The 20,686-nt window shown below is 38.7% G+C and overlaps 5 protein-coding genes and 1 non-coding gene across 9 annotated transcripts in view; 3 read left to right on the forward strand and 3 right to left on the reverse strand.

Moving 5' to 3' along the window:
* Positions 1 to 10,520, reverse strand: part of LOC109544786 (serine/threonine-protein kinase tricornered) — a 46,429-nt gene extending 35,909 nt beyond the window's left edge. The window contains exons 1-2 of one of the 2 annotated variants that reach the window (XM_019915122.2): positions 10,190 to 10,520; positions 9,905 to 10,018 (exon numbers count right to left, since the gene is read on the reverse strand). Coding sequence is in view for 1 of the 2 variants with exons in the window: in XM_019915119.2 (XP_019770678.1) it covers positions 2,818 to 3,001 (184 nt within the window). In the remaining variant the exon portion in view is untranslated. Of the gene's footprint in view, positions 1 to 2,817; positions 3,547 to 9,904; positions 10,019 to 10,189 lie in introns of those variants that run through there. The other variant, XM_019915119.2, reaches the window with a different exon arrangement.
* Positions 6,668 to 6,757, reverse strand: Trnay-gua. Its single transcript is given in 2 exon segments — positions 6,668 to 6,703; positions 6,721 to 6,757. It is a non-coding gene; the product is annotated as a tRNA-Tyr (tRNA).
* A 201-nt stretch (positions 10,521 to 10,721) lies between the features above and the next one.
* Positions 10,722 to 11,712, forward strand: LOC109544789 (transcription initiation factor TFIID subunit 11). Its single transcript, XM_019915129.2, has 3 exons — positions 10,722 to 11,168; positions 11,222 to 11,406; positions 11,456 to 11,712. The coding sequence occupies exons 1-3, from the start codon at positions 10,813 to 10,815 to the stop codon at positions 11,587 to 11,589; spliced, it is 675 nt and encodes a 224-aa protein (XP_019770688.1). The 5' UTR covers positions 10,722 to 10,812; the 3' UTR covers positions 11,590 to 11,712.
* A 101-nt stretch (positions 11,713 to 11,813) lies between these two features.
* Positions 11,814 to 14,208, forward strand: LOC109544788 (protein ABHD13). Of its 2 annotated transcripts, XM_019915128.2 has the most exons (6): positions 11,814 to 12,179; positions 12,239 to 12,470; positions 12,567 to 12,760; positions 12,816 to 12,976; positions 13,034 to 13,140; positions 13,202 to 14,208. In XM_019915128.2, exons 1-6 carry the CDS (start codon positions 11,996 to 11,998, stop codon positions 13,404 to 13,406), a joined length of 1,083 nt encoding a protein of 360 aa, XP_019770687.1. In that variant the 5' UTR covers positions 11,814 to 11,995; the 3' UTR covers positions 13,407 to 14,208. The 2 variants fall into 2 exon arrangements, with proteins under 2 accessions (XP_019770687.1, XP_019770686.1); XM_019915127.2 differs by having other exon boundaries at positions 12,816 to 13,140.
* A 16-nt stretch (positions 14,209 to 14,224) lies between these two features.
* LOC109544785 (regulator of nonsense transcripts 2) lies at positions 14,225 to 18,551 on the reverse strand. The gene is made up of 11 exons (XM_019915118.2): positions 17,439 to 18,551; positions 17,152 to 17,377; positions 16,872 to 17,091; positions 16,368 to 16,768; positions 16,083 to 16,311; positions 15,830 to 16,028; positions 15,662 to 15,779; positions 15,372 to 15,608; positions 15,141 to 15,317; positions 14,859 to 15,091; positions 14,225 to 14,794 (listed from the first exon to the last, which is right to left on the reverse strand). Exons 1-11 carry the CDS (start codon positions 18,450 to 18,452, stop codon positions 14,462 to 14,464), a joined length of 3,387 nt encoding a protein of 1,128 aa, XP_019770677.1. The 5' UTR covers positions 18,453 to 18,551; the 3' UTR covers positions 14,225 to 14,461.
* A 368-nt stretch (positions 18,552 to 18,919) lies between these two features.
* On the forward strand, positions 18,920 to 20,181 carry LOC109544747 (kynurenine formamidase). Of its 2 annotated transcripts, none has more exons than XM_019915065.2 (4): positions 18,920 to 19,188; positions 19,247 to 19,348; positions 19,409 to 19,613; positions 19,667 to 20,181. In XM_019915065.2, exons 1-4 carry the CDS (start codon positions 19,080 to 19,082, stop codon positions 20,106 to 20,108), a joined length of 858 nt encoding a protein of 285 aa, XP_019770624.2. In that variant the 5' UTR covers positions 18,920 to 19,079; the 3' UTR covers positions 20,109 to 20,181. The 2 variants fall into 2 exon arrangements, with proteins under 2 accessions (XP_019770624.2, XP_019770623.2); XM_019915064.2 differs by having other exon boundaries at positions 18,924 to 19,188; positions 19,394 to 19,613.
* Positions 20,182 to 20,686: the final 505 nt, after the last annotated feature.

Below are 20,686 nucleotides of genomic sequence, written 5' to 3' on the forward strand. Positions count from 1 at the left end.
TACACTTTCGAAAATCCATCCAACCTGTTTAAAGCCAGAAAAACACTAACATATTCTGGCTGTTGACAACTGGAAACGGGTTTTAGCCCCCTGCCAAAAAACTTCATTACGAACATTCGCCAGTTACTTCCTTTCACAGTTCTTAAGAGGAAAATTCAATTACCAGCTAAATTTTTTGCGTTAATTAAGAAATTTCCATTCAGCACTGTGAATATTCAACGAGCTGCGGAATTAGAAAAAAAAGCGGAAAAACAGATCCATTCGATAAAATGTTGCGATATTGCCGAAGAACGTTTCTGTATCAATATTAATGGATTTTAGTCGCTAGACTGGTACCTATTTCCGGCTGCAGAATGAATAACCCGCATGAAACAGAATCGGAGACAGTTCTCACAGTAACCATAAGAAGTTACTTCTGGGAATATTAAAAAAAAAATAACCACTTTCATAATATTCGCCATCAGTCCTAATAAATCGCAAGTCACTTTTTTAATAGGTAATAAACCTTAAGTTGGCTTAATTGGTTTATTTATGTGCCCACCGTAAGTAATATCACGTGCACGAGATATAATCACATGGCTTATAAATAAACAAATTGTGGCCTTTGATTTAACGCACGTGGATTTCCTACTTATTGCAATCGAAACGTAGCTCGAAGTGGCATTAGAGCATTTTCAGTAAGCCTCAAAATTGCACAAGCGATGGAAAATATGGAGGAACATTGTTCAACAACCGTACTTAGATGCAAACTTTCACAACGAAACATTTCGCAACTACAATGAGTTTAATAATGGCTGGAAAAATCAACGACGGTGAAATTACTGCTTTATCTAGAGCAGCTAAATTGGTGCAACTGAACTGTTGCAAAACTCCAGTTGATCCATTAGATGCCGATTTTTATACGCTGCAGTTTGAGGTCGTTTGAATCATAAGAAAGTTTTTCATTTTCGGGTTCAAAAACAGGACCTTTTAATGAAGGAGGAAAATTAATCAACTATCCTGGAGTTTCCCAGTCCGCATTAAGACAGGAAGTCGATGGATGGGTTTTTATAAAATAAAAATACGTTTTGGATTTCTGGTTCAATTTGGATGATTTTCAATCATGTGATTCAACTTTGTGAGTGAACAAGAACTCACAACACTATGTTGGTGCCTTTTTCAACTTTTTAAATTTTTCTCACTCACAAATGCTCATTCGTACATGAAATTTTAAAGAGAGCTAAATTGAATAATTTATCCAAAAAAATTTCTAAATTTTTTAAAAAGCTGTAGCTTGCCAATATTTGCGTTAAAAATGCCCAGTTAAGGTTAGCATGGAGGCCACTGACAGAGCTGACAATTTTTTTATGGCAAATCCAACTTCAACGCCCTGTATTTCATTAACGAAGCATTTCGATTCTTCTGTAGGTCCTTAAACTTTCAACTCTAGAAACTCGACCACCCTGCATATCTATGATGTACAGGGTGGTAGAATATGAATATTTTTTTGCGTAAAAACTATGAAGGTTGCAAGATTTTACAAAGAGCTCAAAAATAACCATAAAGGGTTGGTGGATCAACTCCATCAAAAATCAGTTGATTTACAGACACCAAAAAAAAGTTTTGGCAGTTTTTTTGAAGTTAAAGACAGCAAGTTTTCAAAAAATTGACCATAAATTTAGTTATTGATTTTGTAGTAGGAAACTTTTGAGTCGTTTTTAACTGGAACGTTTTTGAAAAAAGGGAATAAACATTTGAAAATTATCCAATTTTCTTTTGTGGAAGTTTAAAAATGAAAAAACAAATAATTGACCACCATTTTACTTGTTGCTTTTGTAGTAGGGAACTTTTGAGTACGTTTTTAACGCGAACATTTTTGAAAAGGGAGTAAACATGTAAATATTCACTAATTTCTTTATGCAGAAGTTTATATATGAAAAAATCATATGCGACAACTTTAACTTTAGTGGTTGATTTTGTAATGACAAACTTTTGAGTCGTTTTTAACTTCAATGATCTCGAAAAAAGGGAATAAACATTTGAATATTCGCTGTTTTTCTTGTGTTTACGTTTACAAAAATACAGGTAATTGACAACAAATTCAGTTAAAAATAAGATAAACTCATGATTGGATTTGCAAAACGCTCAGTATCTAGGAATTAATGTTGATTTCAATTTATGATGGGATTAATTATCGTTATTTTAGTTTAAGTTTATGATGCATATTCCCGTCCTGCCTACAGGCACCTTAGTGTACCTCTGCAGGAGTTACTGGTATTATTATTCACTGTGTAAACATCTTCCAGGACACCCTCCACTTGCTATATGGATGAATGTAGTAAAAGCTGTAGATAAATGGCATCTACAACTATGCACTTTATATCAATCACATTCTCACGTCACGGCCACTTAGATCGCAAGCTGAAGCAATTTTCGTGATTTATTGTTGAGTTTATTCTGGTCGAAAACTAAAAATATCTATTTGGCTCGGTTCCTGGTTCGTCCGAGTGACCGGTTCAACATACCCACTTGCCCATTCAAGTTTACACCAAACGGGATCTTTAAAAATAAAATCGCTTCGAAAAAAAAAACACGATCGAAATTAAAGAGTGGGTTTTGGAAACGAAATCTGCGCTGAATTCCTGCAAATTACTGATGATGAATTAATGTGGAACAGTAGGTTAGAGTCAAGGTAAATGGGCTGATTTGAATTCGATGCAGAAGCAGTGGGACGATTTTTTTATTGATAAAAAGCAATCAGTTGAGAAATGAGTTTGCAGAAACGCGCTAAAAGTGAGTGTTTGCACTCAATTTGCCAAAATCGAAATCTTCTCTTACCTAGTCCGGGTTTATTGGCGGGTTGAGAGCCGAATTTGGAAATCCATCTTAAAAACCGGCAGGCACTTTGGGCATTTCGACAGGGCGAAGCCCCATTTTGCTGGTGAATAACTGCGGTTAATCCTCCACCCCCTGCTGAGTCCGACCCTGGCGACAGGGGCCTATAGCGGCTATAGGGTGACATTTGAACCAAAATCGCACTAACCCATGAAACGCATTTTGCTTTTGCGAAAATTATATTTTCACCTTCCCTGGACCTTCCCTTTGCAATTTAATTCAATTTAAGCGAAAGAACGTAAACCTGGTCAATGTCCTGCAGCCAACGACAGCCAATCGTGATAACTGCCGGCTTCACGCTATTCCAATCAGTTATTAATTATGCCGATTTTCAGTAGAAAATTGAAATTGTTCCGGATCCATTCGTCCAGCAGAAAAATCACGATACGATAAAACAGTCACGACATTCTCTTCGACACTAATTTCACATATTCATTGCTAGTTGAAACCCGAAAACAAATCACTGTCGCAAAGCAATGAGACGCACGTCCAAGTGAGCTGCTGCTGATAGCCGAAAAACTGATGGCGAAGCCCAACACTGTCGGAACTGATAATGTTAATGTGTGGCAAAAAAATGGAAAATATTCACCATCACAGCTGCTTGAAAACAAACAAGCGATCAGCGTCGTCGACGTCGTAAATCGAGATACCGAAGACGGCGCACCGAGTCACCTGTTGCTTGGCCGTCGATTGGCCTACTACCGTGCTTCTGTTTCTATCGATAGCGCTAGAGGAAAATCGTGTGGTATGGAACGATCTATGCAGAAAATTGGGTCGGAGCAGTGTTGGTCGGTTACGAAATCAAATGGGCATTGTTCAAGGTTCGGACATTTCCCATCAGCATTGCCTCACATTTTTATGGATTTTTTCGGGACATGTTCCAGAAATTATCACTCTATCAGTGTCCAAACGAGCTCAAACTGTTTATCATAGATACAGACTGATGGTGGTTTGTCTTAGGCCTGGGTACTCAGTGAATTTTGAAGAGTTGGCGCAGTGCTGCGCAAATGGCTTGGTGCGCCAACCCAACGCACCCGCTGTAACTCAGTTCCGTTGCTGGGAGAATGTTGAAGACTTTTTTTTACTTGTTTTTAGATTGATTTTAAGGGCCATTTATTACCAATATTTTTTTTTATTCTTCAAAATTTCAGAATTTTTCAGTTTTAGCCAAGTTAATCTTTCTTCTAAATGCTCAATTTTCTAAAGTTTTACTTAAAAATGCTGACAATTTTAAGGTATTTTCCGCGAAAAACTATGAAATTAATTCCTTCGTCGCTTTGTAACAAATTTCGAAATCCTTTTGCAGCTTCGAAATTGGAACAAAAATCAAATCATTTTTTTATCAAAAAATTAACAGAATTAGCGAAAGTTTATAACAGATTATTTGGAAATCTCGTCTCAAAAGACTGTAGAATTTGTTAAAAAAAAAGCAGTTTTTTCGCTTCACTTTCGACTCAAAAACGCTCTATTTTGTACAGTTTTGCTTAAAAATACTGACGATCTGGAGGTCTTTTACGCGAAAAATTAAGATAAATTTATGGCTTTATAAAAAAATTACAAATCCGTATTTTCCGCGAAAAACTATGAAATTAATTCCTTCGTCGCTTTGTAAAAAATTTGGAAATCCTTTTGCAGCTTCGAAATTGGAACAAAAATCAAATAGTTTTTTTATCAAAAAATGAACAGAATTAGCGAAAGTTATACAGACTATTTGGAAACAAATTACTTGAAAATCTCGTCTCAAAAGACTGTAGAATTTGTTAAAAAAAATAGTTTTTTCGCTTCACTTTCGACTCAAAAACGCTCTATTTTGTACAGTTTCGCTTAAAAATACTGACGATCTGGAGGTGTTTTACGCGAAAAATTACAAGCAAAATTTCACAAAATCTTTTGTCAGCGTCGAATTCGGGACAAAGACGAAAATAAATTCCTCCCGTTTTTCCCCGAAAACCATTAAGGTTTTCTCCAAAACCGATCGCAAAACTAAAAGCTTTTAATCGAAAACGCAAAAAACCATTATTTTCCGATGATTTTCTTCTTTTCTGCCAATAATGGGATCTTTTCAGCTAAAAATGACAAAATTAATTTTGCTGGGAAATTCGCCTCATTCATTGGTTTGTAGGGAACTTTAGAAAACCCATTTCAGCTTCGGTCCAGAAAACCAGATGATATTTTAGAAGACTGTATAGGCCCCGTTACATTATGTGTGCTGTTGTTACTGTTTCGGATATTCTGTATGAACATTTAAAAAAGTGTTTCCATTCAAATATTTTACTCTAAATATGCCTACACCCCAGTAGGTGTAGTGAAAGAATGGATCTGAGATACAACACCCTGTATAATCTGTAATAGTGTCTTGTTAAGTTTAAAGGCTTCCGAAATCGCTCACAAAATGGACCATGGATTCGAAAATGTAAACTCGTTCTTCGCACTCTGCATATGGAATCAGGCCAAATGCTTAAAATAATGGGTTTATAATGAAAACAGGCAGCAAAATGGGCGAAACTGTAATGGAAAATCGATGAAAAGCGCGGCAGGAGGAATCTGTTTACGAAAACGGCAGACCGCCACAAATATGATTCTAAATCTTCCTTATTATCAACCGCAAACACTTTATATGTACATATTTTTGACTCAAATTTTCATAATGGTCGGGGTCGAATTTTTCGGAAAAATATGAATTCTGCCAAAATGCTCGAGTTTTCGTTTTTTTTTCATCTCAAGAAAGCTGTAAATGCAACAAACTGGTTGAAAAACGCTCCCGAAGCTTCAGATTCTAAATAATGCACATTTTCCGATTGTTAACCGCCGTCGTTTTCCTCATTATAGATCCAAATATGTACTTTATATGCGCAAATTGAATGACTTCTTGGACCGAAGAAATCTATTGAGTTCAAATAACCCGCATGTGAATTATTTATCTGATTTTGACTGAAATTTTGGCGATAGTCGGGGTTGATTTTTTTGGAAAAATGATCAGTTCTTGTAAATGCGTCGAGTTCTACATCATTAGCATCTCAAGGAAGCGATAAATGCAATAAACTAGTTCAAAACGGTCTAGAAGCTTTTTCTAGAAAATTTTTATTTTGGCTTAAATTTACATGGACAATTTTTTCAAAATTTTAAATTTTCTCAAAATGTTTCCAATTTTACATTATTTTCATCTCAAAGAAGTAAAAACATGCAACGAACTYAGTGAAAATGAGAAGCATGAGAAGCAAAAACACCTGAGAACCTTCAGATTCACAATAATCAACATTTTTGGCTCATTTTAAGCGATKTTTGCGCGGTCACAATTTTTAAACAGCGATATTTTTCTAATTATGAAGCTAAACGCTTTATGCATGTAAAATTTTGAGTTCCGACTGAAAATTTCATAAAAGTGGATGGTCGATTTTTTTTTATTTCAGTTTTCTCAAAATGCTTCTCATTTTACATCACTTTCATCTCAAAGAAATGAAAAATGCAACAAACTCATTGAAAAACACACTAGAAGCTTCAGATTCAAAACAATTGACATTTTTGCTCATTTTTGTTTTGCGGTTAAAGGTCGCTCAAAAATCGCGCATATCAATTGTTTTCTTGGCTGAAATTTTCAGCCGCTTTTTGGCAAAAACTTCACTTCTCTCAGAATGCTTCAACTAGCAGCCAATTTTCATCTAAAGGAAGCGAAGAATACAACGAACTAATCGACAATTTCGGCTGATTTAAAGCATTCACAATCTTCTGCGGTCCCAAGGTGCAAAACTACAGTTTCCCCATACTCCAAAACGAGTTAAAGCAAAAAGGAGTTTCCTTCGAGCCGGATTTGAACCAGCGACCTATGGATATCTACACGAGGAACCTCTACAGTCCACCGCTCTACCAACTGAGCTATCGAAGGTGATACAAATTCGTATAAAAACATCCAAAATCACTTGTGTTTCTTGCTACTTTCACTCGCATAAAATCAGGCCATCAAATTACTGAATTAAGTCGACGCATACACAGCACGATTTAATCGAAATCGTTGCAAAACTATTACACATTGACGCAATCTCATTACGATTTTGGGTGTTATGTTTACACTCCTAAATAAAATACTTCAACAATTGACTTAGAAAAGTTAATTAAAACCGTTGCGTTGCAAAATCATCGCTCAAAGGGCCTCAGGAGCTTATCCTACAAACGTTCCATACATTCTCTAAAAAGCCGCCTTGGAAATCATCCTCAACCTGCTCAGAATTCCTGATGGGTTCAAGGCAAGCGAAAGTCCCTGCAAAGCCTGGCGATCAAACAGAGCAGGGAATGCCCCAAAAGAACTTAAATTTTCAAACGTTTGTTCGGTTTTACGTGTTTTCGTGTCGTTTTTCTTGGACAGCATTCTCAAAATTTGCGAACGAAACTAAATGTAATGAACTAATTTAGATGGAAAGCGACTTTGTGACTCAACGCAATTACGCATTACACAAAATGGGGCACCTAATTGAATCCTAACGTGCACGAATTAGCCTTCGACGTTACTCCATTATCGGGCATTTGAACTGCTTTTTAACCTCGTTCGTTCTGAGACCGTAAACAACCAGATTGGCGCCAAGGGGCCTAGTTAATATCGCAAACTTTCCTATTTTGCAGGAATTAATCGAACATTTCACTTCCTACAACTTCAGCACACTTTTCTGAGGGTTTGGCAAAACCTTTTGGCTAGGCAAAATTGCACATACCTAGTGCAGATTTTTAGTTCCTTGGCTAAAGATAAAACAGTTAAATGATCAGTAATGGACGCGACATGAAAACCAGACTATTTATGTGGAAAATCAGGCAGAAAGACTCGATTGCAACGATTTTTTCCGGAAACCGGCCGCAGAACGGAGCACAAATCGCTAATAACAGTAGTTAATCGTTTCCACAGAAGCTGCTAACGGATTTTTAGTCAATCGGTTGTTGGCACTGCACACTTTTTCAAACCTTACAATTGAGAATAAATGCAATTAAAATTGACTTTCTGATTCTGGTTCAAGCTAGTCAATTAGCAGCCCAACAGGATACAGAAGCTAAAACGTCGTCAATGGCAATTTAATCAGCTAAGAAGTTAATAAGCAGTTTTTGACGGAAAAACAAGAAATATTCTTTGTGACGCGATTTTATCATCGATTAGAGGCACGGTTTAACCCCCGAAATTGCGTTTTTGGAGATTTCTCCGCCCCTGAATTTTTGCAGTTTCAATAGAATTATCAGGGCCTGAAGTTGGGAGACTTTTAGAGGTGATTGACAAATTTTCAAAATGTTGCTTGTTTGCTTGTATGAAAATGTTCAAACGTTGACCAACTTTTGCGTCTATTTTTTCAGATATCTAAACTTCTGATTGAATCTAATCAGGCACTGACCAGCTTTGAAAAGTTCTATCGAAAACATTCTAATGATTTCCATGTCCTTAATCAGCTCTTAAACTTCGACGGGCCTTTAAAAGGTTTTTAAAAGAAATTTATGAAAAAGCCAAAAATTTATTTCGCAAAAGTAATTAGACCTGATTAATTTTCCCCTCTTTCCCCCTTTCTTGGCGTTATTAGCTTTAACCCGTGGCGGTCTTTTTATACTTAAAAAAATTGAGTCTAACTTTTCACGAATAGGAATTTAAAAACCTTTGATTTTCCCCTGCTATTTTTCAGACATTCAACTCAAATCTGGTTTTATAATCAACTAAAATATTCGCGAAAAATCGTCTTTGCCGAAACATTGTGTGATAGAGAAAAACGTGGCGAAACAAATATTTTAAGTGGCTCTCTAGAACGAAACCCTGTGCCAATAAAACGATGGCTTCATCGACCAAACAAGCCAAAAAAAATAAAGTAGTTTCGCTCATGTGCCGTTACACTTAAAGCAAATGGCAACAAATAAAAATTAATTCGCCACATTAATTGGCAAGACACCTTTTCGAGTGATAATGATTTCCTTGGATGTGCTCGGATGGATAATCGATTAAGTATGGTGTTAAGCAATTTCTTCAAGCCGCCAGGACTATTTACTTGTTGCAATGCAGGTGTAAATGTAAACGTTACGCAACGTCGTTTCAAACTTAAGGGCATTTCTTGTTAAACAAAACTTAAATAATTTCCTTCCCTACAGCTCATTTAACTCCTGATCAATTGCCATGTTTTCAACGTTTTATTGTTGCAGCTACTGCATCAAGCGAAACCAATAAACAACGACAAGGACCGAATGAATAAAAATGTACACCTAAAACTGTAATTAACATACAGTTATGGCAATGTTAAAGATGCATTTACCTGGAAGATGAAATCATCTTTGTTCATGGCAGCCTTTCGCGCCATATGGGAATCGTAACTAACTGTAAATAGACTGTGAAATTATTGTCTGACGATCTACTGAACTTACAGTTAGGAACACACAACTGTAGTATAGATCAGTGGATGGCAAAAACAGGAAAACAAGAATGAGCATTCTACCCTCGAGAAACACATTATTGCTGCTTAATTATAGTAGCTGAAGTAGGATAAGAATGCTAAGTTAATGGCCTGAATCTAGCTAACAATCCCCTAAGATAGGAATTTTTAGTAGAAGCCAAGATGCTGATAAAATAGCCTAAATTAGATACAATTTCACAACCAAACCACTTGCCCGACTTAGTGACAAATCGACAATAAAAATTTCATCTAAGCCCTACTAGAGAATTGAAATACAATTATTTATCGAGAGATTAGCCTGCAGTTATAAGCAGTAAAAATGTTCAGTATTTGCTATCCTTAATTCTCGTTTTAATATTTTTTTAAATCCACTTGTGTGGACTGTTCACTTTAATGTAGGTTTCATGCCGTAAATTGGGTGTTTCATATTTATCTTACAAATTGTTAGAGAATCTGCATTTTTGTTGTGCAATGAATTATGTAAAATTGTGAACGCATTATCTATCTATGTATAGATAGAAGCACATAGAAGACAAGGTATGAAAATGTGTAAGTTCTCTGTAAACTCTTTCCACTGTTTTCAACAAAGCCAGAATGGTAAAGATTTTTGTAAAATCAAGTTTTACCTTCTGAATGTAAGGGGGTAATGGTGGTGGTGGAAGTGGGAGCCAGTGCAAGAATCTAGGGGCAAAACCAGCCCCATCCAATAATTGACTCCTTGTGGAACCTTTGTCCGTTGCCTGAAACAAAAACAGTTCTGCCCTAATTGCATTTTTTATCTAAAACCCGTAGAAACAATGTCCCTGTGTAATCTGAGCTTAGGGAATATAAGGCAGGTAAAATGCCCTAGGGAAGATACAGGTTCAAGTCTAGTTTTTTGGCAAACATTTTTCGCAAAATCTTCGACTTACCGTCACTAGATCGCTGTCCAGGGGGGCCTTTCACACTAAAACATCACCAACAAGCACCGTGTAAGGAGGATTGAGGACAAAGTAAATGGAGTTTCAGTTGAGGATTGAACACAATGTTGGGATTTCAGGCAAGGTTCGGTTTACTCGCTCAGGATTTTGTGTGGAACCACGCTATTGTCCGTTTACAAGTTTAGGGCGATAATAACGCACAAATACCGTTGCTCACTACTCATTTAAGGTCAAAAATCGTATTTTTTCGCACAGTAAACAAAAATTTGTTATTGTCAAATAATGGAAATGCGGTATTGACGGATTCTGACTGATCTCAGCGACCTCAGTGACATTGCCTGGAAGCAGTAGCTTTGTGTTGATCACGTGTTGATTACTCACCTGAGGCGCTTTAAACGATAAAAATAGCCAAATATATTAACTATACTAAAAAAAATAAGTAATTAATCGGCAAAACTCCCAGTAAAGCCCTAGCGCAGTTTTAATTATTTTCCTTAAGGCGAAACGGCTACCAAGAAGTTGAATCATCAACACAACCTGAAAACAATGACAAGATCACGACAACATAAACAATCCTCAAGTTTTACGTTTTTCAAAAATTGTTTCTGCCCAAAATGGACGATATTCTTGACAAAGAGATTGATCACAACAACATCCGAGCCCTGGACAATCTGAAATACAACAATTTTGAGAACACACACTCAGAAGATGAGGAGGACTTTGAAGATGTTTCCACTGAGGAAATGCAGCTCAAATCCGAAATGGACTTTAGTTTTGCTTGTGACGCGGATGCAAGCATCAAGCAAGAGATCAAAGAAGAAGTTCTAGACCTTGGAGTGGATATCATAATGCCAGAAGCATCAAATCACAATTCTCTGGGTGTCAGCATTGCTGCACCATCCACTCCAAAGGTGAAGAAGGACGTGAAGACCAGAAAAGAGCTGGAGGAGGAAGAGAGGGAAAAAATGCAGTAAGCCCCCTTTTAAAGCCCAAGGTAAACTTCCCAAATCTGGTGTCTTTCAGAGTGTTGGTGTCGAACTTTACAGAAGAACAACTGGACAGATATGAAATGTACAGACGATCCGCATTTCCCAAAGCAGCAATAAAGCGACTAATGCAGACCATAACTGGCTGTTCAGTGTCTCAGAACGTTGTCATTGCCATGGCGGGTATTGCCAAGGTGTTTGTGGGAGAAATTGTGGAAGAAGGTGGAAACATGAATGAAACTCTAACGTGAAACATAACAGGTTTTTTCAGGACTGGATGTAATGGAAGAACTACAAGACAGCGGGCCCTTGCAGCCAAAACACCTGAGGGAAGCCGTGAGGCGAATGAGAGTCGCTGGGAACATTCCAAATGGCAGAGACTCCAGATCGCATTTCAAAATATAGGAGCACAGGCAAATATTTACTTCAATGCGTTTTTACTGTATATAAACCCGGGATATTTTTTTATGTTAAATGACCTAGTTTTATTCACAGCTAATTATTCAAATAAAAACTAGGTAGAAGAAATGTGTGGCTTCAATGACGTCACTAACACTAGCCTGCCAGTAAATATATATCGCTCTTTATCTCGCTGTATGTATGAGAGAGACTTAAATTTGTCACAAGTCAGCAGTCACTTATCAGTCTTTATCTATGGTCACTCGGTGTTTTCAGTTTTGACAAGAAACGTCAAGTAATTTTTAACAATGGTTTAACTCAATTCTGTGGGATTAATTTAAAAAAAGTGATTAATGCGCAGAAGACATTACCACATTTGCTAATTATCATGATAAAACCAGCCGACTAAAAAATGCCGGACTACAGACCGATAAACATGGGGGGTTATGTGTCCCTATCCCAACTAGGGGCTCTTCTGCTCAGAATGATCCTAAAAGTGTGGGCCTATTCTGGCCTAGTTTTAGTAATTTGTTTCCTGCTCTACTACTTATATGGCGGGTTTTTTGCTATGATGTTACTGGTGTTTGCGATTACAGGCAAGTATACAATGGCCCTTCCAAAAAGGCGGTTATTTACTAAACGCTGCCATTTGCAGGAATTTTATACCAAGTTCAAGACAGCTTGCTGTTCTGCCCAGAATTGCCGAGCCATTCTAGAGTATATATACCGATCCCGTCAATGTTTGGACTTCCTTTTGAAAGTATCAATCATAAATGCCCCGATGGGGTCACAATACACATGTACTTTATTCATCAGCCTAAAGACCGACAACGACTTGCTCCTACTTTTGTTTTCTTTCATGGCAATGCTGGCAATATGGGTCACAGGTATGAATGCAGCAAACATCTACTTTTTCCAGGACACTGCAACTTCCACGCAAAACTCTCACTCGTTTTTTTTATTAATACCGAAACGTTCCCTAGATTGCAAAACTGTGCAGGCTTATATCACAATCTGCACTGTAACATCCTGCTGGTAGAATACAGGGGATATGGGCTAGCAGAGGGAAGCCCATCAGAAGAAGGGCTGTATATGGATGCCAGAGCCAGTTTGGATTACTTATTTAGCAGGAATGATATTAATCATTCGGAAGTTGTGGTTTTTGGAAGGTCTTTAGGTGGGCATTGCGAGATTGAGCCGTTCATTTTTTATACATTTCCCTTATTTCTCAGGAGGTGCTGTTGCAATAGACCTAGCAGTAAGAGAGTTTTACAGCCATAAAATTTGGTGCCTAATAGTGGAAAACACATTTACCAGTGTGCCCGATATGGCCAAAGTTTTGCTAGGTTGGAAAATTTTGCAATATCTTCCGATATTTTTTTACAAAAATAAGGTATACATCTACCTAAAATTCCCTAGCGCTTTCACGTCCGAAACCTTTATATTTCAGTTCCAGTCTTATCAGAAAGTAAAGCAACTGAGAACGCCCACATTGTTCATTTCTGGCCAATCAGACACTTTGGTGCCACCGAAAATGATGCACGAATTGTACGAAAGGTAATTGTCGCAAGTTGGGTTTTTTTCGTTAACTTAACGTTCTGTTCTATTTGATTTTCAGGAGCAACAGTGTACGAAAACAACTGTTCCAACTACCAGGAGGAACGCACAACGAAACCTGGCAATTGCCAGGATATTATCACGCTATCGCGCTGTTTCTGCAGAATTACAGAATATCAGCTCTAATGCAACAAGCTAGTATAGATATAGATGCGAAATCGGACAGTAGTAGTGGAAGTTTGTGGAGTAGTGTCCAGGATATATGAGAAAAATGGTCAGTTAAATCATTTGAAGAAACCGTTGATTTTTCTTGATGAGGGTAACATTCCGGTTGTCGAAAGAGTATAATTGCTTTAGACATGTCCTCGAAACTTTTTACCGCTTGAAAGCAGACAAATTTGCAAATCCGTGACTAAAAACGTTGCGTCAACTAGTTTTATTTAGTATAATTGACTTTTTTTAGGAATACAGGGTGATTTAGGCTTAGCATTGACTTCTGCCAAATACTGCTTGAAATTGCCCTTTCTTTACATTTTTATGCTTGTTAATGCGGTCATTAAACCGCTGCAATTTTACAATTAAAAATAGTTTTTGCGTCCTAAAAATACTCTTGATGATCCACCCTGTATGAAATAATTATACCCGTTGAGCTCTAACTGGATCAAAATATTGTCATAATTGATACCCCTCATTTATTACGTGATATGTTTTTACTTTCGTGATAATTGACATTATTGCCATAATCTACTTTTAGTTACTTCCTTTGTCCTTTCCCTACACTAAGTGTAGTGCGGATAATTACGAAGAATCAAATCGAAAACTAGAGCTTGAAAAACAGCCAATAAGGTTTTCGTGATTGTTATAAATGCCCTAATAAACGCAGATGATTTTTAGTAGTTAATGCCCTGTAAAGTTGTGATTTAGATGTAAAGCTCTAATTTTCTAGTAAGGAGTAAGTAGGAACTTGTATTGTAATTCCAAAGAAGTTACTGATAATTATAATTAATTTGCTTTTTTGTACAGCGCATTATGCATCGTCTAAATATATTTCGTATTCTTTTACACCAATAACATTTTTCTTCACTGAGTATTAACTTGTTTTTATTTATGTTTTAATCAATTTCTAACAATCAAATCCAACTTGAACACGTTAAAAAAACGCTTCCGTTTATTATTATCGGTAAATCTTACCATAAATTCCAGGTCGTCAAGCAACGATGTAGCAAAGATGCTTAACCAGATTTGGATGAACAAAACACCAAGTCTTCCAAATTGTGCTACTGGAAAGCCGAATTTTTTTAAAATCATTGGAAATTCAGCTTTAACGCACTTTCTTTGGACCGAAAATGAGATCAGCGTCAGGAGCCCCTTTCGGGTGTTGGTATTTTTTTCGCTCGCGGTTCAAATTCTGGGTAACCGGCCTGCTTTGCTGCGAAATGGATTCTTGATAGTCTTCTTCTTCAAATCGCTCCGTAATATTCAGCGTCAGTCGTTTCACGCGCTCTTTTTCTTCCTTCTGAGCGAGCTCTTGATCTTTCAAGTTCTGAACCAGTTCCGAGTCGGGGTCTGCCTCAAATTGTTTATACTGTTGTTTGTTGCCTTTGCGCATCATCAGAACAAATCCTATTCTTGGGTTGGTTTCCTCGGAAGGCTCCTAGGAGGTGCCAATCAATAATTTTCCTTGATAGATGAAAAATTTCATTAAAATAAAAAATTACCTGCAATTGATCGTAGTTCTTTTTGTTGTTTTTCATAACAACTGGCACTGAAATGTCCAAATTTCCTGATTTAACCGGTTCACGCATCCTTTCTTGAATATTTTCGGACACCATTTTATCCAGAGCTGTAAGAAAATCGTCGTCTTCTGGACAGGTCACTTTTCTGGGACCTTTTGGGATGGCTAAGGATTCCGAAACTTGATCGCCTTCAGCTTCGCTCGTCTCCAAATCCCCTAAGATTTTTTCTCCATCAAAGTTTCAACATATTGGTTATAATATTACCTTCATCATCAGAATCCTGCGTGTGGTCCACGGTTTCGTCTTCAGTACCCGTATCATCAGTAATTGGGGCTGTTGCGCCCTCCGAAGGCTCGTCATCGGCTTCTTCATTATCCGCTTCAGCAATCATTCCTAGACCGTCGCCTTCTTCCTTCGTCACCTGTTCGCTTAAAAGCTTTTCTGCAAAACGCGCTGGATTAGCTCAACGAATTATTGGTTGATTATCAGTCCCACCTATCCCCAAAGTGATTCTGATGTTATTCACTTCCACTTGAGCTTCTTCATAGCTTTGGCACAGCTTCAGCTTGGGCCTCAACATCCCTAAGGTTTCCTTAAAAATGTGCTCCAAAGTAGGCGGAAACGTTTCATTGTACAGTTTCCAGAGCTCTTTTTTATTCCAGTAGTACATTTGCAAGAACACCAGGTAATAATCCAGTTTCCTCTTGCTACTGCCGCTGCTGAAATACGTTCCTGGAATAGGTTTTAGTTTAGAGTTTTTTTTCAGAATGTTGTTTCGAACTTACCACACGTCTCTAATAGAACGCAAGCTAATTTAATACGGAACAGTTGTTTTGGTGAATCGAGCTCTGATGGCTCGTTTGGGTCCATTGATACGCCGAAAGTGATTAACGAGTACAACACCTGGAAGTGGAAGTGTTTATGTTGGTGTCGTTTTGAGGATGGTTTCTTACCTTAAACACGTCGGAGCTCTCGACCATTCGGTAATTGTACAATTCACCTAGATACTTTATTTGAGCCACTCTTCTCTGGTTGTATTTGGCTAGGTTTACCTCCATCCCCAATCTGATGTCTTCCAAGACACCGTCGACCACTTTCGTGCCAATTTCTTCCTGGTAACCCACCAAACCCGATAGAAGACTAGCTAAGCACCTGAAATAAACCGGATGTTTTTTGGTCGCGATTGGGCGACTTTAAATCGCCTACCTTATATTGAAGTATTTCACATTATGGGCTCCAGTCAGGCATTTTATTGTGTAATTTGATATCTCTTCCTTAGCCCAGTCCAGTTTCCGCATCAATCTCATTGTTTTGTCTGTGTTGTTCTTATGCAAGTCTTGGTAGAGGAGTTTTCTGATAAATTGATGCATCACTGGTCGCTCCTTTTGGGAAACCGCGACCATCTCCGGTGGATTCACGTAATAGTACGCGTTTTCTACAAATTGTTTTGCTGGAATAGTCCGAAATCGGCCCCTAGGAAGGGAAATTTACCTATTTGAGTCACATATCGAGAATCCAAAGTCATAACTGTTTTTTTTCGCATCATTTGCTCCAAATAGACTCGAGTCCTTGGATGCGAGTCGGGACTACAGTACAGAAACCGGCCGCAAACCTCCAACAAATTGCAGGCCATCTCGATGTTGTGATGGGAGAAATCATGAAGCAAAAACTTCAGACAAAACAGCACCTCGATTTTCGAATAGAGATTGAATTTGACCAGTTCGCCAATGAACCGCACCACTTTGATTTTCGACTCAATGTTCACCTGGTCCTTTTTCTTTACATGGTATTTGAAATCTTGGCGCAACATTTGGCATAGTTCGTTGCCCACTTCCGGCACAGCTGGATATAGAATGGCCACGAATCGTGCATAGAATGGAAGAAGATCTAATCTGAAATGATGCAAAAAGGTCAAGAGCTTAGCGAAGAAAAGATGAAAGATTCAGGGCATCTGAACGTTGTTCTGATGTTCATTTAATGTGGTTTTTGTGGTACCTTGTTCTGTGAACCCCAAACAGTGCCCTGACAAGCTTGCGCCGATTGTGTTTAATGTTCAAAGTCACGAGAAAATCTATGGCCGCATTATCGATCATCTCTCGATTCACGCAGTTTGGTAGATTGGTTAAAAACGCATCCAATACGATTTTATTACTGGCGTTGGTTGTTGTCTGATCCTCTGGGTCGTCCTCGTGCAAAGGAGCTTCTTCTGACTTACCTGATAATGAAAAAAAATCGATTTGCTGTTGATTGACTAATCACTCTTCTGTAAACTTACTGTCTTCTTCGGTGTCTTCAGTGGGCAACTCCGAGTCTAAAACTTCCTCGGTAACTGTTTCTGTTGGAGGAGGCGGTGGTCGGTTTTTCAAAAAAGATGTGGGCAAAAACACTGTGAGTTCCGGCAGTTCGCAGTAGAATTTCTGGGTTTCCACATCGCACCAGATATTTTCAAGGTTTGCGCTGTTATCCTCGAAGTCTGGCCCCAAACCAGTAACGATCATGTTCTAAGAAAAAACCAAAACTTAGTCAAACCTTTCCCAATCCATGGCGCCAATTTAGGCTTACATCTTCGGTTTTTGGCAAGTTCTGTGTTTTAAGAATCGGCATGTCTTCGTCCAAAATTTCAGCAAAATTTTGTGCATTTGTGAGAAGCTTTTCGTAAAAGTTCTGCATTGTTTCGTGCCGCTCTTTCCGCTCCTGGCTCAGTTCGCCTTTAGTCTGCAATATTTTCATGTTGTGCTTTTCATAGTTTTGCAGCTCTTGATGGTCTTTGAGCAGATGCTTGCAGAGGGACAGATAGTAGTCCTTCAGCAGGGTTCTCACGTTTTGCTGCTTCTCTGCGGGCAAAAAGCTGCTTTTTGGAACGGGAATTTCATATTTGGTGGCAAGTTGACGGATGCGCCTAGGCAACAGCCCTGCGTAGTCATCGCCACAATGCTTGCAAAAACTCAACACAATGGGTACGTTTACGTGCTCTTCCTTGTCCATGTTTATCAAGACTGTTAATACAGAGCCCAGGAGAGAGAATGCGTTTTTGTTCGCAAACAGCCCCGATTGCAACAGTTCTGCGTAGAACCGGAGATCCACCCTCAGTTTGCTGGGGTTGAGGATTTTGTCATGTGATTTGAAGCCCAGCACTTTTTGCCAATTTTCAAACAAATGCAGCGAAAACTCCACATAGGTCTGATGCAATACGCTGCAGAGCTTAACGGCTGCCTGCACATCAGTCATCTTCAGCTTCGAGTCCACAATAGCTGCAGCCACTTCAGAAATGTACTTTGATAAATTCAAACTGGCCATATCCTTCAGGTAGGCATCGACTTGAGCGGCGGAAAAATTCTTGATTTTTTTCACATAGGCAGTGTTCTTCTTCAAGCTGCTATCCAACTTGCTAAAGTGGGAATCGCCAGGCCTTGTTTGAGCAGCACCCTGGTTAGCTGTTCGCAACTCGTGTTTGATCTTAAAGCGTTCCTCCATTTCTTTCATGTACGCTTTGACTTCGTTCATTTCAGCTTCGGGTGTGGCAGCTGCAGCTGCTTCCACTGCGGATTCTTTCGATTTAACATTGTCCATGGTCATTTTAAAGAAATCGTTAACAAAATCACAGTCAGAATCACGTAAAATGAACTATTTACAACAGCACGTCAAAAACATTTAAGAGTGAGGTTAGCATTTGGCTGCAACGTCCTTGGAAGGTTGCACTGGGGTTAATTGGGGTGGCAACCATTCATACATATGAGCGCAAAGTTTTAAAAATTATTGACTGAAACCTAGGAGGCCCACTTGTAGGATTAAAATGCGAATAATTCGTATAACTGGGGAGTTTGCAAAATATGTTCAACTGCAGCGGGGAAGCGCCTTGAATAGAAGCCCCCAGTACGTTTAAAGACACCCGCAGGTATAACTTGCAGAAACAAATAAAGCATATTATTCTTAATTTTAAGTGTGACATTGAAATGAATCAGTTCCATCTGATTGCCAGTCAGGTTGAAGCGAATGCATTACTTATTCGCCATAACAAGGTCACCAGAAACTAAGCAGTTTCTGAAATGGGATGCTAATTTCATATTAATCAGAACGATTAGTCAAATGATACGCTGCGAGTGTAGAGTTTCGAAAGAACAACATCTCATATTGCCTGGGATTGGGACTATTTATATCTGAGCAGTTTGGGTGTGAGTCTAAATTGTTCTTGAGCGGTGAAGAATGGAAGATCAACTAACCGAACTTGATAAGCTGTATTTTCCGCACAAGTGGCAGAAGAGATTCCCGTTCGATCAGGTGCTGGAGGAGCACATCAAGTTCTTTAACAAGGGTAAGTATGCAGCTGGAAAAGTGCTGCGTTATAAGCAAGAGTATTTTCTTACAATTAGAAACTGAAAAGCTGAAAAAGTCGATCAGATGCGAGCTGAACGTACCTTACGGGCTGCTTCCAAGGGAAAAATACGACATCATTGGCATCGACCTTCCAGATGGTGAGCAATTCAACCCCCCGTTTGAACAGGTCGTCATTTCAGCAGACTCACCTATTTTAGTGCACGTCCATGGCGGCTACTGGCAGGTGAAGGAAATCAGCCACAGCAATCAAGGTTTTTTGGCGTCGGTTCTCCATAAAAACGCCATCAAACTAGCCGCTGTTGGTTACGAGCTGTGTCCGGAACTGTCTTTACAGGAAATCATGCTGGAAATCGAGGTGGCGATTAGAAGAATCCTGGACTACGCGAAGAAGAACAAATCCAGGTAAACTCCTGCCAAACATTGCGTTTTTGAACTCAATCAGCGGCCCATTTCAGAGGAATTTATTTATCGGGCCATTCAGTCGGCGCTCATTTGGTGGCCGCTCTGTTCTCCGGCTTCATCCAAACTCTTTCCAGTGAAGAACAAAGTCTAGTCAAAGCTGTTTTTTTATCTTGCGGATTATACGATTTGGGGCCGTTGACCAGCACGATTATTAACGAAGGCTTGAAACTAACCGACGAAAATGCCAAGCTGCTGAGCCCCCAAAACATGGAACTTTCCAGCCCGGAGCATGTGAGTGTTTACGTGGTGGCAGCTGAGGAAGATTCTCCAGCTTTCCTGGACCAGAGCAAGGCGTTTTATGAGAAACTCAAGAACAGTGGCTTCAAGGTAGAGTATCGACTTTTGGAGCAAGTGGACCATTTTAATGCAGTTGAGAAGATGATTGAGGAAGACTTCGAAGCCACTCAGCTGTTTCTTGGGGAAATTCGCAATTGAGTCATTGGTTCAATTACACGCATTTTTAATCTATGATTTGATTCAATGTGGAATAAACACTAGAAATGGTTGATATAATTCGGTTAATCACCGAATAAAGCGAATTTTGCGGTGGGAAATCCTCGACAGACAATCGGGACTGGAAATTTGTTTGAAGTCTTTGTTCGGGCTTAATGGGATTAGAAATCTCTCAGATATGCTGGCCGGTGGAATTGGAGCTCTTTAAGCGGCTTTAATTTGCGTGAAAGTTTCCATCGGTGGCAAAAAGTGAAACCTTGCCCCAAAATCCTGCTGAGAAATGTTTTCATATTCCCCAAAGGCATTTCAATATATATCTGGGAATTTTCCTTTTGTCCGGAATTTATTCGACTCGGAACCGACAGCTTTATGATGTAGGTTTATTAAATTCTTCTGGCACCGTAAAAACTGACAAAAAACTCCAACTTAGGGAGTTAATTCGCCTTGCTACTAGCACTTTTTACTATGGCTAACTACAAATACACCTAAGCGCCAGTTCTTCTAATTAAATCCGGGATTCGAGAGCAAATTTGCCCGAAAATTACACCTCTAGATGAAGT

Source organism: Dendroctonus ponderosae, unplaced genomic scaffold (assembly GCF_020466585.1).
Source record: "Dendroctonus ponderosae isolate FM_Combo_2020 unplaced genomic scaffold, Dpon_F_20191213v2 Dpon_F_20191213_8, whole genome shotgun sequence".
NCBI classification, from domain to species: Eukaryota; Metazoa; Arthropoda; class Insecta; order Coleoptera; family Curculionidae; genus Dendroctonus; species Dendroctonus ponderosae.